Raw genomic sequence first — 18,140 nt, forward strand, 5'->3', positions numbered from 1 at the left:
AACTATCAAAATTAATATAATTTTCATGGATAAATCAGTAAACCCACTCAAAAGCATAAATAAAGTTTGATATTTTGATGTTGTTGTTATTTTGTGTGTGCTGTTGTTATTTTCGTGTTTTGCTGTTGTTTTCTAGAAATAACAACAAGTACAGTAGATACAAAATCAACCGTCATGAGTGCGACACTGAAACCTAGCAAAACAACAAAGCAGAAAACTACTACCAGAATAACTGATTTTACAACGCCATATTTAGACAAAACCTCTTCAAGCAAAATATCGTTGTCGTCATCTTCTTTAGATAGTGTGAGTTACATTCCAGGTAAATCAGGTAAGATGAACTGACTTAAGGTGACATAATAAATACAGTATTGTTACATTACTGTCAATGTTATGAATATTGAGTCTATCTGATCAAACGATCAGTTTTAACATGAAATATTAATACGCATCACTGTTCTGTCATACCTCTTTCGTAGTCCTTGTTTCTTTCTCTGTCTTCCTTTCTTTTTATACAAAAAAGTCAAAACAGAAATTTCAGATTTTGAAGCACTATCTATCGATGTTTTGAGATGATATCTTAAGGTTTCTACATGCCGTTTTTGTTAACCCTTAACATTTCTTGCATCAAGTACTGTAGTAATATATTTTTACAAGATACCGTGATAATATGAACAATGCAATTTAATTTATCTCAATCGGAATAATGTTTTTATATCACAGATAAATAACTTATAGATAGATATTTTGTTTACGTCTCATTTCAGATATTGTTGCGGACAATGCTTCTGTTCGGTTTTGCAGTGGAAACATACTGCTGTTAATAAATGTGATGCTATGTTTATACGTTGATATATAAAACACTGTCAAGCAAAACTTCTCGGTAAAACTCTGTCAAATTTGAGATTTTTGGTACAAGAAACGTAAGAATCCCTTGCCCAGATGTACTTTTTTAGAGAAAATCGACGCATTTTGTGATTTTGTATTGACAAAGTGATGAAATGAGTTTTAGATTTTATACTACTCAAAGTTTACTAAGCACCAAGAGTATTTTTGTACCTATCTTATGTTGTATAGCAAATATTATGTTTATTCTGTTCTTATATATGGCATAGTGATTTATTAACATCATTAAGGAATTTGTTACCAATTGTAATGTGTTTTCATGTTGATTTGTTTTGATTGTAACGAAATTGTGTTAAAGACGTACGTATACGATGGAATTTGTGAAAAACTTATTTGTGCCCCCAAAAATCTTTGCAAATAACTAATTTTGCTTTAATAGGGAGTATGTGACCCAGTGTTGTCATTGACAGCTTGGCACCGTCGTTGCATACTCTCTATCAGGTTTCTTAGGACGACTTGTGGGATGGTGTTCCACTCGTCGGCAAGAGCGGCACCAAGCTCCTGGGTGCTTCTTGGCTGGACCTGACGGACTGAAATACGGACCTGTAGCTCCTTCCACGCATGCTCAATGGGATTAAGATCTGGGGATCGGGCCGGCCAGTCCAAACGAGTAAAACCCTGTCTTTCCAAGTACTCTTGGACGACATTGGCTGTATGGGGGCGGGCATTATCATCCATCAAAATGAACCAATTACCAATTGCACCAGCAAACATCCTTACCTGGGTGTTGAGGATCTCATCTCGATGCCACTGGGCAGTCAATGTGCCTCTGTCGAGGACAATGAGGTCAGTACGTCCCAGCTGATTCCACCCCAGACCATTATTCATCCGCCGCCATAGCGGTCGTGTTCCGGAATGTTTGCTGAATGGAACCGTTCCCCTGACCTTCGCCACACTCTAGTACGCCTATCTCTGAAGTACAGGCAGTACCTTGACTCGTCGGTGAAGAAGACAGACCACCAGTCCATCCTGCTCCAACCAACATGGTCCATGGCCCGATCTTATCGGAGCTGGCAGTGTTCTCTAAACAGCGGGATTCGTATACATGGTCTTCTCGATCGCAGATTACTTTCATGCAAACGTGTACGTATGGTGTGTGCACCCTGAAGCATTTTGAAGGTCTGAACGAAGTTGGGTTACAGTTGCAAAACGGTATCTTCGTGCCTGGATCACCAGGAAACGATCCTCAGCCTCAGAAGTCACCCTTGTTCTGCCACAACAATGTCGTCTAACAGGTCTAACAGGCTCGAGTGATAACCGTATGGTCCACACCAAACACCCCACCAACCTCACGATGTCGAGCCCCCCTGCTCCACCATACCAACTGCCACCACAACTCTGCTTAACATTTGCATTCGCCATTAATCAATCTAAAATGTTCTATATTTCAATGGAAAATGAAGAATGAACACCCTTTACGTGTCGGTATGTGTATGCTGTGTCTAATAAAGAATATCAAAATACAAGGTTACCTTGTTTGCACTACTTGCACGAGGAAATGGCCTGTCATTCAAGGTTAAGTGTACACAGGGTACACTCTCGATACATTACTACACGATTTACAATGTAAATATCATAACATTATATGGTGTAGAATGCATCACAGACACTTGGGGTTATGTGCAAGGCTCCCATTCTTAATCCGCATTTGGATACACCATGTCTGTTTGTATCCTGCAAACCGTACGTCAAAATATTTTTGCTTATTTTTACGACCTAGTCACATGTCTTGAACATAAAACCTGTTTTCCGCTATTTTGACAACGTTTAAAAAAGTCCCTAAAATATTATAATTTCATAAAGATAACGTACAATTTCCTTTGATGTGAGACGACTGGAATGAGTTTCAGCACTTTCATTTTTTGTGCTTTCATTTTAATGCCGAGAACCAGACATGATTCTCTAACGAATAAAACACGTGCAATTTTGTCATGGAATCATCACATCCAGAGGAATTTCATCCAGCCAGTTTGATAACCACGAGAAATTATAAAGAAACATAATTCAAGTAAAATGATTTTTAAATAATGAATGTAAATGTCTTAAGGTAAAAAGAAATAGAATTGTTCTATATTTATTAATGTTTACCTTGTATTTTCGCTCCCGAAAATATAGGCCATGCGCACGTGTGTGATACGATAACAACGTACACTTTCATTCATAAAATTTTTTAAAGAAATTTTCTGTTTCCCTACGATTTTTCCGCTGTTAGGTGGAGGAAACATTCCAGTCATTGAAATTCATGTAGGTCAGATGTATTTATATTTCGAAGCTTGGTATCTTTAGGAAATTGAAGCGTTGGTAAAAAAACGTTATGAAATTCTTTTCAAACTTGTTCACGTGTTAGACACTTAACTGTCTCATACTAATATAAGTAAAAATTTAAAACTAATTCTTGTAATAAATAATAATTTTAGTTTTTAATATTCAGGGTCGGGGAAGGGCGGGGTCTATACTCCAAGTGTCTGTGGAATGCACGATGCTATGTGCTTAGCTTGGTGCTTTGAGTAGTATATTTTACAAACACATACTTAGCGCTTTGTAATAACGTCGAGAAGCGATGAATTATGTTTGCTGAGAACTGTTTTAAGTATCATCAGTATTCATGCTTACGTATTCCAGATGAACTTACATAAACGATAAACGGAGTGATAAAACATGCAATTTTTTAGTGTGTTTTTTTTTAATGCAGAGACTAAACTGTTGTTCATATTGTTGTTGTCATCAAGTATTATATATTATCCAAGCATTATACATGTATACTTTTAGCAGATAAATCAATGTTTGTGTTATTTTTATGAAGATTCAAGTTTTGACGTAGTTAAACAATTTTCAAGTGAACAAATAATTGTGAGAAAGTATAAGGCACTACGTCACTAATTATCTCAATTTTGTTTTAAAAAAAATCTACCCTAGATCTGTCTATAAATATGATATCTTAACGAAAAGAAAGGAAACTCTTATACATGTGTTACCATTTTGTATGATGAGAGCTATATTGAGCTCCCTTTAACTGCCTTATCTCTTGTTTATTTTGCGGCGTAGGCAGATAAAGATTATTTGTTAAGGCGGATTTCATTGATTCAGAGCTGCTGGATTTTTTATGCCCCCAAAGGGAGGCATAATATAATCGCATCGTCCGTCCGTCCGTCTGTCTGTGCGTCCCCAATTCATTCGTGTCCGGACTGTAACTTTGTCATACATTGAGGGATTTTGAAATAACTTGGCACAAATGTGTACTACATCAAGCGCTTAGACGATGTGTCGCGTCCAAGAACCACGTCCCTACCTCAAAGGTCAAGGTCACACTACAATTTTTCACATTATCGTAATTAGAGTAAATAGGTACACACATTCGTGTCCGGACTGTAACTTTGTCATGCATCGAATGATTTTTAAATAACTAGGCATAAGTGTCTACCACATCAAGACGATGTGTCGCGTCTAGAATTACGCCTCTACCTCAAAGGTCAAGGTGACACTTATATTTTATATTTTGAAGTATCACATTATCACAATTAGAATTAATAGGTGCACACAATCGAGTCCGGGCTGTGACTTTGTCGTGCATGGAAGGATTTTAAAATAATTTGGCATAAATGTTTTCAACATCAAGACGATGTGTCGCGTTCAATAATCACGCCCCTACCTCAAAGGTCAATATCACACTAACATTTTGAAGTTTCACTTTATCACAATAACAATTTATAGGTACATACATGTGTGTCCGGGCTGTAACTTTGTCATGCATCGAAGGATTTTGAAATAACTTGGCATAAATGTCTACCACATCAAGACGACATGTCGCTACAAAGACCCATGTCCCTACCTTTAAGGTCAAGGTCACACTTATAGTTTGAAGGTACTCAAATTCTCTCGACAAGAGTTTGAAGATACACATTTATGCCCGGACTGTAACTTTGTCATGCATGGAAGGATTTTAAAATAACCTGTCACAAATGTCTACCACTTCAAGACAATGTGTCGCAGCTTAGGCTCATGTCCGTCTGTCCGTGCGTCCCCACTTAAATCACAAAAATCATGTCCAGACTGTAACTTTGTCATGCATTGAGGGACTTTGAAATAATTTGGCGCAAATGTCTATCTCATAACAACATTTTGTCGCGTCCATGCTATCACAATTAGAGATTACAGGTACAATAATACAAAGAACAATATTCAGCAATTAGTTACTTTCATTCTCTTTTCTTTTCATAATACCTGCATGCTGAAGAAACCTTTTCAGGGGCATTAGTCACTTGGGTGACAGCTCTTGTTTTATTTATTCTTTACTTTCATGAAATAAAGCAATCGTTTTAAATTAGTATTCAATGTATTATGACGGCAATTCTTTTCAACATGTTTTGAGAAAAAGAAATAATAGCATTTTAGGCATTATGGGCCTTTAAATATATGGCTTTGTATTTCTTTATTGGCAATATAGCAATCTCCAAGTACGTGGACTGGACCTGTATTTTTTATGTATATTTCATTAAATAAATAACAATGTTTACTTTAGTAATCATTAACTGTGTATTTTATACGACGAAATAGAAATACTTAACATAGTTCTTCCATATGTGATAGGTGATTTCTATTTGATAAATATATAATTGTACATGTATATAATATTTACTTTATATGCTAGTTATAGAATTTAATATATTTGCAAGTGATAAGTGTTACTTTTCACGGAATATAATTATGTCATATTTGGTTAAAATGCATGTACAATAATTTAATTTGAAATCTGAATAAACAATTTTAAAATCCTATGTATCAATTTTTATACATGCATATGTTTATTCAATATCATTTACATGTTTAAGATCAAATGTATCTTTTATATCTTTTATTGAGGATATAAATGTGAAACGTTGATGTGTGAAGTTGGCGGCCTAGCGGTCTGGCGGCGTGAAGTTGACGGACGACCTGATGAGAATTTTTTTTGAGAATCTATGATTTCAAAGACACAAAGCGAGAAACATAAGCATAATTAAATGATAAAAATGACATAAAAGGACAGGCAATAAAATCGTTCGGCCATTGTTCTCATTAAATTTGGTTCGACCATTGTATTCGTTTTTTATATGCCCGAAAGAATTTCGGGCATATTATGTTATACCCCCTGGCGTCCGTCCGTCCGTCTGTCCGTACGTCCGTCCGTTAGCAATTTGGTTTCCGGAGCATAACTTAAGTTCCATTTGGCCCACAGTATTCAAACTTCATAGGATGATTGCCCATATTGGGTAGAAGACCCCTATTGATTTTGGGGTCACAGGGTCAAAGGTCAAGGTCACTATTACCGTATACCTGAAAATGGTTTCCGCAGCATAACTTCAGTTCCATTTGGCCCACAGTTTTCAAACTTCATAGGATGATTGTCCATATTGGGTAGAAGACCCCTATTGATTTTGGGGTCACAAGGTCAAAGGTCAAGGTCACTATTAGCTTAATACTGAAAACGATTTCCAGAGCATTACTTAAGTTCCATTTGGCTAACAGTTTTCAAACTTCATAGGATGATTGTCCATATTGGGTAGAAGACCCATATTGATTTTGGGGTCACAAAGTCAAAGGTCAAGGTCACTATTAGCTTAATACTGAAAATGGTTTCTGCAGCATAACGAAAGTTCCATTTGGTCCACAGTATTCAAACTTCATAGGATGATTTTCCATATTGGGTAGAAGACCGCTATTGATTTTTCGGTCACACGGTCAAAGGTCAAGGTCCCTTTTACCGTAAAACTGAAAATGATTTCCGCAGCATAACTTAAGTTCAATTTAACCCACTGTATTCAAACTTCATAGGATGATTGCCCATATTGGTTAGAAGACCCCTATTGATTTTGGGTCACAGGGTCAAAGGTCAAGGTCACTATTACCTTAATAGTGAAAATGGTTTCCGGAGCTTTACTTAAGTTCCATTTGGCCCTCATAGGATGATTGTCCATATTGGGTAGAAGACCCCTATTGATTTTGGGGTCACAAGGTCAAAGATCAAGGTTACTATCACCTTTAAACAGGAAACAGTTTTCGCTCAATAACTCAAGCATTAATCAACCCACAGCTAAAGTACTTTCGGGCATATAATGCTCCGCCTAACGGTGCTCTTGTTAAAAAGATGCACAACTTCGTAATGCAACTTTACAAAGGATGGAAATTGTTTATGACTGGCAAACTTGCAATTAAGCACAAGATGTCAGTACAAATTTCGAAAATGCGTTTCTTTTACTGAAAACACCACATTTTAATCGAAACATTACGATTAAAAATGCGCACAAAATGAAAACTCTAAAAATCGGAGATTCTGTTACAATTCGAAAGATAAGTACATGTACTTGGAACCAGCCAAGGTTATAACCCAGCACAATGAAAACTTAACAGAGCTCCTAAAATATTTGACCTGCCAAAACAAACACAACAACCATCTAGAGTAGACAAGTTAAAATGGTTTCCTGCGGTGGGGGGATTTTTAATAATTTAAAGATGTTTCATTTAACTTCTTAAAAAACCGTTTGTATCGAGAATATAATAATCAATCAATAGAAAAGGGTCTTTGGAGACCGGTGACCGTCGGAGACTGGAGAGGGCGATTAGGTCAGTTTATTTTTTTTGTTTTGTTTTTTTGTTTTTCTAATAAGCTTTCCGACAATGACTGTAAGATCAGCAACTGCTACACAAAAAATTTCGAATTTTATTTTGATACATATTTATTTTACACTCATATTTTCATGGTTGAATATATTTGATGCTGCTCCTGATATATGCTCAAGCAGCATGCTGGACTTTGGGTCAGTCGTATTGAAATATGATTGAATAATCATTTTTATTTTACATGTTTTTCTTATTCTGATTATTAGGTTAAGTGTACATAAATTGGTTTTCTAGTATGTTGTAATATTATGTGATGTTTGATTGTAGTGTGATATATTGCTTGTAGTGTGATATTATAATGGGAGTATCCGTTTTGTTTCACTTGATCAGTTCATTCATACTGCAGTTAAAGGGATTATCTCAATCGATACGACATTTTCTGCTGTAATCGTTTATATTCTACAGGCAAAGTGAACGTTCTTTTGTGGATTTTGTATTATTAATACGAGATATGTGTCAGTTTCATGTGATTTCCAACGCCTTGCAGACTCGCAAAATAAATGGGTCTATTCGCGAAAACAGATGACAAACATGAAAACCGCTAGGCTCCACATAGTGTCTGGGTAGAATACAAATGAAGAATACAATCCCTGTATACCTTTGCAAATAAATCCCAATTCTGGGGCAACCTTCTCGCCTTTATATCACACAATTTTCTCTACCGTAGAAAAACTCGAAAAGTTTCATGTCTGCAACTTCAAAAACACGAATAAAAATATCGCCGTCGTCTTTTGACCTTTCGCAGTTACTCCCCTTTTTTATTTTGTGGCGTCGAAATTCCCGAGTCCCGGGATTTAAAAACCGGCCAAAGTCTATTACCCGGGACCCGGATTCCATAAGTTTGTCAAATTCCCGCCTGTCAGGAATGGTCTTCTGTCTAAAGCCCCGTGTATGCCCGCCGCCCCCCCGGTAGGGCAAAATATTGACAGGTGCAAAAGAAGCAACCCTAGTTGTAAAATTTATCCAATTGTAATGTACGCTAAGTACTACCAGTTTATTAATTAAAACATTCCGAATTTCATAAGAAATATTAAACATATCCACTCCAGAGAACTTTATTTTTGCCATGTATAAAATAACAAAATATTTCACTATGAAACGCTTGAAATATTTTTTTTCTTGAGTTTGCAAAGTTATCGCAATAAAAAGCAATTCTACAAAAGTACGTTTATTTAAAATGTGGAATTTTTGATGATTGATTTTAATTGTATGATTCCATTTATTTGTTCTTATGTTTTGTTTAAACCTTACCTTCAATAATGATAACGTGACGAAAAAAACTTTGCAAACAAAATACATGACTAAAATTTTGTGGTAGAGTCTTTTTGACAGAACATCAATTGTCTCGGACATTACGTAATCCAGTAAAAATATTCGTTGTGGGTAATAGTAATAGTTATTATTATTATCATTTTATTATACAATCATTTTTTAAGTTTAAACTTAATATTATTAAGTGTGTTCATTTAAGCTTAGGTTAATAGCATGGGTAAATAATATTGTACAAACGAATTAAATTACGAGTATAACTATGTATCCGGCATACAAAAGAAGTTATATACCTGTCCTTATATTAATATCAATGTCATAAAAAATATTTACTGATATTGTGGGCATATATGCAGCGTACAGAATAACAATACATATATTACAATTCGTGCCTTTGATATTATTAAGGCTACATCAAATTTTAAGATTTGAACAGAACATTTCAAAAAGGGCATCTTACTAGCCAATATTGAGATAAAATGTATTTTAATTGTTAATTATTATGTGCTTCCTACGTAGTTTTAAATATTTCAATTACAAAGAGCCAACATTGTCTTTTCCTCTTCTACACTTATAAGTGCAATTGCTACTTATTTCTAATACAGATTTCACCATACATGACTGTAGAGATGAAGGAAATTTACAAGATCTGCGTGTAATGTTCGATACTAATAGTGTAATGTTTGATACATCATTGTTATATGTTGTAGACGCTATCATGTGTATAATATTGTTGATGATATATTTTAAACATGTCAGTAACTATGTTAATAGTTTCTAATAATATTTTCAGTTATTATATGTATGTTTATAATAGTATTTTTTTTGCTAATGCGGTGAAACGTTATTGGGGTTTGAAACTGATTTAGATGATAATCAAAAATATTGCCTCATATATATTTACGCATTTAAATTACAAACACCTATTTACTTTATTTAAACAATATATAATTATGGAATATTTTCTCAAAACAAAAGCAAAATCGCTGAAAACATTAACAAATGTATAGATTGCCATCAGAATAATTCAGTAATGTTCGATACGAAATGTAGTGAACATTACAATACCTATTATGAAAGGCATATCACTTATAATCTATATCTAAACAATTTCAGTAAGAAAACCTTGCAAACAGATTCTGGCTTTAGAAGAAAATAAATATTAAACGTATTACATCTTTGTTTTTGTAGTTACTAGAATCTGATATTCAGTTACTAGATTCTAAAGCCTTACCTATACAAAATTAAGAAAATTTGATTATAACTGTAAAAATACAAAGGATGTTTACATTTATGCTGCAACTATGATTAACCCATTTGTGCCGGAATTTTATTTTTATATAAGAAATGTATAAAACATATAGTAACCATATAGTTATAACATATATCCGTTTATTTTTCAAATATAAGTACTGTATTTTTTATTTTAGTGTTTTAATATTTTGTCTACAAAAGTAGACAACAGGCGCAAATGGGTATATGTAAAACACATATAGAATATATGTCCAGATAACCTATTGTTGGTTTATTTGATAACTTTTACTTGAAAAAATCCTTAAAGTTTATACAGGCAATGTTTTCTATTACTTTTCCTACAAAAGTAGACATTAGGCACAGAAGTGTTCACTCTGAAATTCATTCTGAATATGAATTGTTATTGTTCATGTCTTTTGGCTTTGATCGTATGAATACCTAAACACTGTGAAACATTTCAAAGCATTTCCTGTGCACTCCAACATTACATTTGGAACATTGTGTCCTGTATTTTTTTCCACACAATGAACAGCGCACTTCTTTTGCTGGCACTGCGTAATGAGTTTTACCATCAAGTCGGATATGGTCTGGAATTCTTCTTGACAATGGCCTCATCCTACCTCTTGGTCTGCCAGGGCTGACAGCAGGTGTACGCCCCTGAGCAAGCAGCACAGTAACCAGAGCTCGTCTGACACCTAACAGATCTAATGGTTGCCTCAATCCTGCATCAGTAGCTCGGCAAATGTGCCAGGTTTGCTGCACCGCAAGGTCAATGCAATACATAAACACTGGCCACCACCACTTCTTGGATCTGATAGAGATACGATACTTCTCAACATTTTGATCCATCCTGTCCACACCTCCCATTGTCTGGTTGTAATGCTTTTATAAGGTATGGCTGCGGAAGACGCACCCTAGCTTTTGCCTGCTTTGACCACCGTGTTGCTTGTTGCAATGGTTCAACTCCATGGCAATTTGACACCACATTCACTATATTGTTGTCATTCCACCTCACCACTATCAGACCTTTGTGTGCGTCATACCTTTTATCATAGTTTCCTCGTTGCGTTTTTCCCATGTCTTTTACATTTTTGACAGGACAATCTTCTATTCGGTTGGCACGGATGGTTCCTGTGCAAGATATTCCCATATCTGTAAGCCGGTCCATAAGCTTCAGGGAAGTAAATAGATTATCAAAAGTCAGATGGTATGCATCATTTTTCTGCAGCTCTGAAAGCAGGTCCATAACTACTGCTCCGCCCATTCCAAGGAAGCCAGGATCATGGGTTTGGTGGCCGTTTGCCCCTTGATAGGGCTCAAATTGTAAAACATATCCAAGTGCTGTCGTTAACGCCCACATCTTATAACCGAACCTAATTGGTTTACCGCGAATAAACTGTTTCGCTCCGTGTCGCCCATAGTACGGGATCATGATTTCGTCGATTGAAAGGTTTTTCCCTTTCAAGAAGTATAACAAGAAGCGCTCATTCAGCAGACATAGCAGTGGTCTTACTTTGCTAAACTTGTCCTCTCTGTCAAGATTGTTGTTATCGCAAAGATGTACATATCGCACCAATATGTCGAATCTGTCTCGCGGCATTGTACGAGCTATTGCCTCATTCCTTACGTCATCATCCCGGCTCCAGAACTGTCTCCGTCTTGGCACAGTGTTATAGCCTGATCTAAGCAGAATTGCTAGGAAGATCCTAATTTCTTGGGGTGAAGTTGAAAACGAATGGTTGCCTTTTGAACCAGCATATCTTATACTCTGTTCAACAATCATGTTGATCACGTCATCATCAAAAAATAAGTTGAAGATGCCATCTGGTGTTTGCGGCCATATACTTTTGTCTATATTTGAGCCATGCCAAGTGAATCTGTCTTTATTTTGCTCAGGTAGATCTTTATTTTCCCACTTTCTCTTTACTGGTGCAGGTCGTTTGGGACGCGGAGCTGGATCCCGTAGTGCAATTCTTACTTGAGGTCTTTTTGCAATATTTGCAGGCACTTCGTATTCATCTGTATCAGAAGAATCTGAAGAATGGTCAGTTTCCTGAAAAATAAAATATGATAAATATAAAAAATCTTATTCTCAACTGGATTTACTGTACATTATTTACTTACTTGCTTCGTATTTATTTATTTATCTATTTATTATTTATTTATTTTATTTATTTATTTTATTTATTTATTACTAACTAGATCGGAGTCTGATGCTGAATCAACAACATGACGTCCATCTAGGCGGATAACTGTCACTGTTGCTTGTTGGTCTAACTGACGTCCACTGAGGTTGTTGTAACCTACTTCTTCATCTTCACTTGCACTATCTTCATCTGTCAGTTCATCTACAGGAGGTGGTTGAACATGTATATCTGCCCTTTCAAAGTTACCTTCATCCTCAAGCATTGATATGATTTCATTTACTGTGTATCTTCTGTAAACAACAAAATATTTTCATAATGATAAAACGTACCCATTTGATCCTATTGTCTACTTTTGTAGACAAAATCTAAATTGACTGTCATAAAACATTTTATACATATTTCTGAATTATAAAACAGGAATTGAGCAGAAATATAATTATACAATATAAAACAATCATACTTTATGATATGAAATAAAAACAATATAAAGTTTTACATACCTGTTTCTGCTAGCCATTTTCAATAATATTTTCAAGGCAATTTTTATCACATTCTTGTTGAAAACACACTGCAAATAACGTAGTGGTCTGCATTTGTCTAGCAAAATAGTCCAATTAACGCTTATCATGACAACAAGTATAGAATAACAATGATAAACAAATGTGCGCTCATAATTAGGTCCTAGTGTACTGATAACTGTTAGTGTCTACAAAAGTAGACAACAGGCGCAAATGGGTTATGTATAACACAAAAATGACTAGTTTAAGTCCTGGTTAATTGAAAATTAAGTATACTAAAGCCATGTTACATTTTTATTGTATTGAACATTACAGTCGCGTACATTACAGACATTATGTGTATACAGATATATTAAAAGATTCGTGGGCACAATTCTTTCAGATTTGGTTATTATATATCCCTCCAAATGTAAATCATTTATTAAAAATTCCTTAATTGGGAAATAGTGCATAGAACGTACTAATTTTTAAGTAGCGAACATTACATGCTTAAGTCATCATCTGGCACAGGCTGTCAAAGTAATAGAATCTCGGTTAATTCTTAGAATTTATCATAAGAAAGATAAGTCTGGCTATAGTAGCATAAGTATTTAATTGTAAATAAACATATAAACGACTTAGATTACTAAGTTATTTTCAGTTATGTGCGGCACTTAATTTACAAGTCGCGTACATTACCGATGCCAGTAAATTTTGGCGACAGTTCTAAAACATTCTACATATGACAAAGATCAGTCTTTTCAAGTGGGTCAAGCTTCGAAAACAGATAAGGAGACATACATACTCCTGCACAAATTAATTTTTTGCCGAATTGTATAGGTTTTTGGGGTTACACTAGCTCAAACACGAATAATCCAAAATGGCGACAGTCTCGAACATTACATTTCCAATAGCTTCCGTCATAAAATTTTGGTATCGAATGTGTTATCAATTAAGTCTATGGATAAAAAAATTCCCTTAGATTCTATATACTTTTTGAACGTTAGCTATCAAATAGAATAAGTGAATATATCCCAAACTGTGATTTTATTGCTCAATAACATCACTGTTTGGAGTTCGGATGCGGGGAATTATATCACGAGGGCGTAGCCCGAGTGATATAACGATGCGCATCCGAACGACAAACAGTGATGTTATCAAGCAATAAAATCACTGATTTTGGATATATTATTTCGATTCTAACACGACATCAACAAATAAATGCTGAAGTACATGATAATAAGCTAAATTACGCCTGATTTGCTTCCGTACTTATTGTCAGCGCGTCACATTTTTAGTGGTTACGTCACGTGTATAATGATTACGTCACATGTCTAAATATAAAACGCCAAACAGTGATTTTATAGCATAATAACACACACTTTCGGTTATTCTATGTTCAATAGGGAAAAAATGCAGGTCGTGTTAGAATGCATAATAACACACACTTTCTGTTCTTCTATAATGTCGACCGTCTGTATCATTCATAAATGGCGTGTAATAACGATCTGCATGTTTTTGGTATTTTTTGGATAAAGTGAAATAAAACAATTACTTCTTTTTAAGAAAATGATTAAATACCATTGTATGAATAATTCCGTGCAAAAAAAAAAATAAAGAAATAAAATAAAGTTAACACATAAGTTTACGCAGAATATATATACATATTATTATTATGGAAGATGCCACTACGAAAGGTTTTAATTTTATATAATTTTATTAGCTCACCAAGTCCTGTCACAAAGTGACAGGGTGAGCTTTTGTGATCGCTTTTCGTCCGGCGTCCGTTCGTCGTCCGTCCGTCGTCCGTAAACTTTTACTTTAAATGACATCTCCTCATAAACCACTAGGCCAATTTCATCCAAACTTCACAGGAATGTTCCTTTGGTGGTCACCTTTAAAAATTGTTCAAAGAATTCAATTCCATGCAGAACTCTGGTTGCCATGGCAACCGAAAGAAAAAACTTTAAATATCTTCTTTTAAAAAACCCTAAGAGCTAGAGCTTAGATATTTGGCATGAAACATCTTCTAGTGAATGTCTAACAAGTTTGTTCAAATAAAAGCCCTGGGGTCAAAATTGGCCCCGCCCCAGGGGGTCATTGATTTTCCCTATATGCATATAGTAAAAACTTAAAAAATCTTCTTTTAAAGAACCCAAAGAGCTAGAGCTAAGATATTTAGCATGAAACATGTTCTAATGAGTGTCTACCAAGTTTGTTCAAATAAAAGCCCATTGGGTCAAAATTGGCCCCGCCCTAGGGGGTCATTGATTTTCCCTATATGCATATAGTAAAAACTTAAAAAATCTTCTTATAAAGAACTCAAAGAGCTAGAGCTAAGATATTTAGCATCAAACATGTTCTAATAGGTGTCTACCAAGTTTGTTCAAATAAAAGCCCTGGGGTCAAAATTGGCCCCGCCCCGGGGGTCATTGATTTTCCTTATATGTGTATAACAAAAACTTAAAAAATCTTCTTTGAAAAAACCAAAATAGCTAGAGTTTAGATATTAAGCATGAAACATCTTCTAGTGAGTGTCTACAAAGTTTGTTCAAATAAAAGACCTGGGGTCAAAATTGGCCCCGCCCAGGGGGTCATTGATTTTCCTTATATGTGTATAGCAAAAACTTAAAATCTTCTTTGAAAAAACCCAAATAGCTAGAGTTTAGATATTAAGCATGAAACATCTTCTAGTAAGTGTCTACAAAGTTTGTTTAAATAAAAGCCCTGGGGTCAAAACTGGCCCCGCCCCAGGGGTGTCATTGTTTTTAACTATATGTTTATAGTAAAAACTTAAAAAAATCTTCTTTTAAAAAGCCCAATGAGCTAGAGCTTAGATAATTAGCATGAAACATCTTCTTATGGGTGTCTACCAAGTTTGTTCAAATAAAAGCCCTGGGGTCAAAATTGGCCCCGCCCCAGGGGGTCATTGATTTTCCCTATATGCATATAGTTAAAACTTAAAAAATCTTCTTTTAAAGAACTCAAAGAGCTAGAGCTAAGAAATTTAGCATCAAACATGTTCTAATGAGTGTCTACCAAGTTTGTTCAAATAAAAGCCCTGGGGTCAAAATTGGTCCCGCCCCGGGGGTCATTGATTTTCCTTTATATGTGTATAGCAAAAACTTAAAAAATCTTCTTTGAAAAAACCCAAATAGCTAGAGTTCAGATATTAAGCATGAAACATCTTCTAGTGAGTGTCTACAAAGTTTGTTCAAATGAAAGCGCTGGGGTCAAAATTGGACCCGCCCAGGGGATCATTGATTTTCCTTATATGTGTATAGCAAAAACTTAAAATCTTCTTTGGAAAAACCCAAATAGCTAGAGTTAAGATATTAAGCATGAAGCATCTTCTAGTAAGTGTCTACAAAGTTTGTTCAAATAAAAGCCCTGGGGTCAAAACTGGCCCCGCCCCAGGGGTGTCATTGTTTTTAACTATATGTGTATAGTAAAAACTTAAAAAAAAATCTTCTTTTAAAAAGCCCAATGAGCTAGAGCTTAGATGTTTAGCATGAAACATCTTCTTATGGGTGCGGGGGTGCTATGTACAGGTGAGCGACCTCAGTGCCATCATGGCCCTCTTGTTATATAAACAATTTATTTTTTTGCAAAATTTGAGATAGATATTGAAGGAACATTGATAATTTTTTCAAACACATCAAGTTTTTCCGCCTCAAACGGTAAAATAATGATAAATAGAAATATCACGTATAGTAATTGGTGTCGGCCTGGTGAATTTTCGTATTCTTTGTTCTATAGTAAATCAGTCACATTTGAGGCTTAATTCTGGATTCCACTGTTCTTGATGAATTATATACTGTCTTCAACTTTAAACATCAACACTATGTAAGTCAAATGAGGCCCAAAATATAATAGGTTAGCCATCTCCTTTTTTCAGAAATTTTCATTCTGTTGTAACACAGTTTAAATTCACCACTTTAAAAACTACTGACTGCTGGTGGGTCTTTAATGATCTTTAATCATTCCGCCAACAAATGAGTTCCTGGAGAATACACAAAAAACAACTTTTAAACTCATCATATAACACACAAAAACTACACACATGCAATAAATACACTTTAATTATGACCAATCTAACCAGAGATGACTTAAATTGGGCCACTTCAAAATTTTAAAGAACTACTTTCTACAATGGGTCCGGTCTAATTCCGTACCGGGTTGAGACCAATATGTACCGTACTTGTAATTAGGGCTAAATCCGTAACGTAACGAAAACGGCGTTTAGCTAGGTTTTCCAAAAGGCCAATATTAATGATAATATCCAAATATACCCCCTATATACTATAAATAAACAGTATATAGGGGGTATATTTGGATATTATCATTAATATTGGTTATTTGATAGAATTGCAAGTTCTTGAACCCCAGAAATATATTTTAAGTGAACGAACAAGTCAAAATACCCCTACAGAGTCCCTATCTCCTGCAAAAGTGCCAGGTAAATCGAAACCATTTACAATCACTAGGTCAGGTAGGGAGATGGAACCGAAGAAGTTTTACTGTGGAAAAGATTGGACAAAGTGATAATAACCATTAGTGAAACTGTAAATCAGTGACATTTAGAAAGCATTTAAGATTTTTGCTTGTTAATATTAATAATACATGTATATTTCAATGTCATCATTAAAAGATTATTTTTCATCTTTGATTTACTTGAATGAATTTGTTTTACAGATTAATTTAAAACATGCTAAATGTGCTTTTTGTATTTTCTGACCGAAGGTCAGTAAATACATAGCTGACATTCAATCTCTGACACAGAATTTCCCGACAAACCTAACAACAAGTAGTTCCCAAAACAGCTTAAAACTAGCGATTTAAAAGAAAGAAATATTTTTATTTTGTTACAAGTATCCAACAAATTACAACGCATTCAAAGTTTAAAAGTAGCGTTGTCTTATAGAATTGTCAATAAATGCACAATCACAAATTACGCGGATGAATTTGATTTTAATCAATGAAAATGCTATTTTTAGCGATGTCGATTACCGAATACTACACAAATAAATCTGACTGCCGAGTAGTGGAATATATAGATTCTACATGTCGGACTGTTTGGGCGAGAAGATTTTCGCTAAATTATTTACTTCAATTTTAAACAACAGGTTTATCCTCAACCAAATACCTCGAAATTAATAAGGATTACAAACCTGGAATGCAATGGAAGTTCTAAATTTAGAATGACTAGATTTTATTCAGACAACGTTTATATATCTTCTCCGTGGTGCAGGGGTAACGCGCTCGTTTAGTGTGTGAGAGGTCTGGAGTTCAAATCCAAGTCGAGGCAACTTTTTTAAAATTCTTTTTTAAGTGTCTTGTAAAGGAAGTAGCCATGATATGCAATGATAAAGTGTAGCTGTCATAAAAAATGAACATAAATGATTTTTTG

At 34.9% G+C, this 18,140-nt stretch overlaps 2 protein-coding genes across 2 annotated transcripts in view; one reads left to right on the forward strand and one right to left on the reverse strand.

Moving 5' to 3' along the window:
- LOC132742272 (protein CEPU-1-like) overlaps positions 1-5,681 on the forward strand; it is a 74,116-nt gene extending 68,435 nt beyond the window's left edge. The window contains exons 8-9 of the mRNA XM_060730629.1: positions 137-331; positions 768-5,681. Of these exons, the coding sequence (XP_060586612.1) occupies positions 137-331; positions 768-859 (287 nt within the window). The 3' untranslated portion in view covers positions 860-5,681. The remainder of the gene's footprint in view (positions 1-136; positions 332-767) is intronic.
- A 5,237-nt stretch (positions 5,682-10,918) lies between these two features.
- Positions 10,919-12,820, reverse strand: LOC132742263 (piggyBac transposable element-derived protein 3-like). The gene is made up of 3 exons (XM_060730619.1): positions 12,734-12,820; positions 12,286-12,523; positions 10,919-12,139 (listed from the first exon to the last, which is right to left on the reverse strand). The coding sequence occupies exons 1-3, from the start codon at positions 12,748-12,750 to the stop codon at positions 10,919-10,921; spliced, it is 1,476 nt and encodes a 491-aa protein (XP_060586602.1). The 5' UTR covers positions 12,751-12,820.
- Between the last annotated feature and the right edge of the window lie 5,320 nt (positions 12,821-18,140).

Source organism: Ruditapes philippinarum, unplaced genomic scaffold (genome assembly GCF_026571515.1).
Source record: "Ruditapes philippinarum isolate M1 unplaced genomic scaffold, ASM2657151v2 ctg1767_1_1_1_1, whole genome shotgun sequence".
Classification (NCBI taxonomy): domain Eukaryota; kingdom Metazoa; phylum Mollusca; class Bivalvia; order Venerida; family Veneridae; genus Ruditapes; species Ruditapes philippinarum.

Coding starts and splice junctions, on each gene's coding strand:
- LOC132742263 (XM_060730619.1), bottom strand. Junction 12,140..12,285: donor CAGCATCAGACTCCGATCTA/GTTAGTAATAAA, acceptor TTTATTTTTCAG/GAAACTGACCATTCTTCAGA.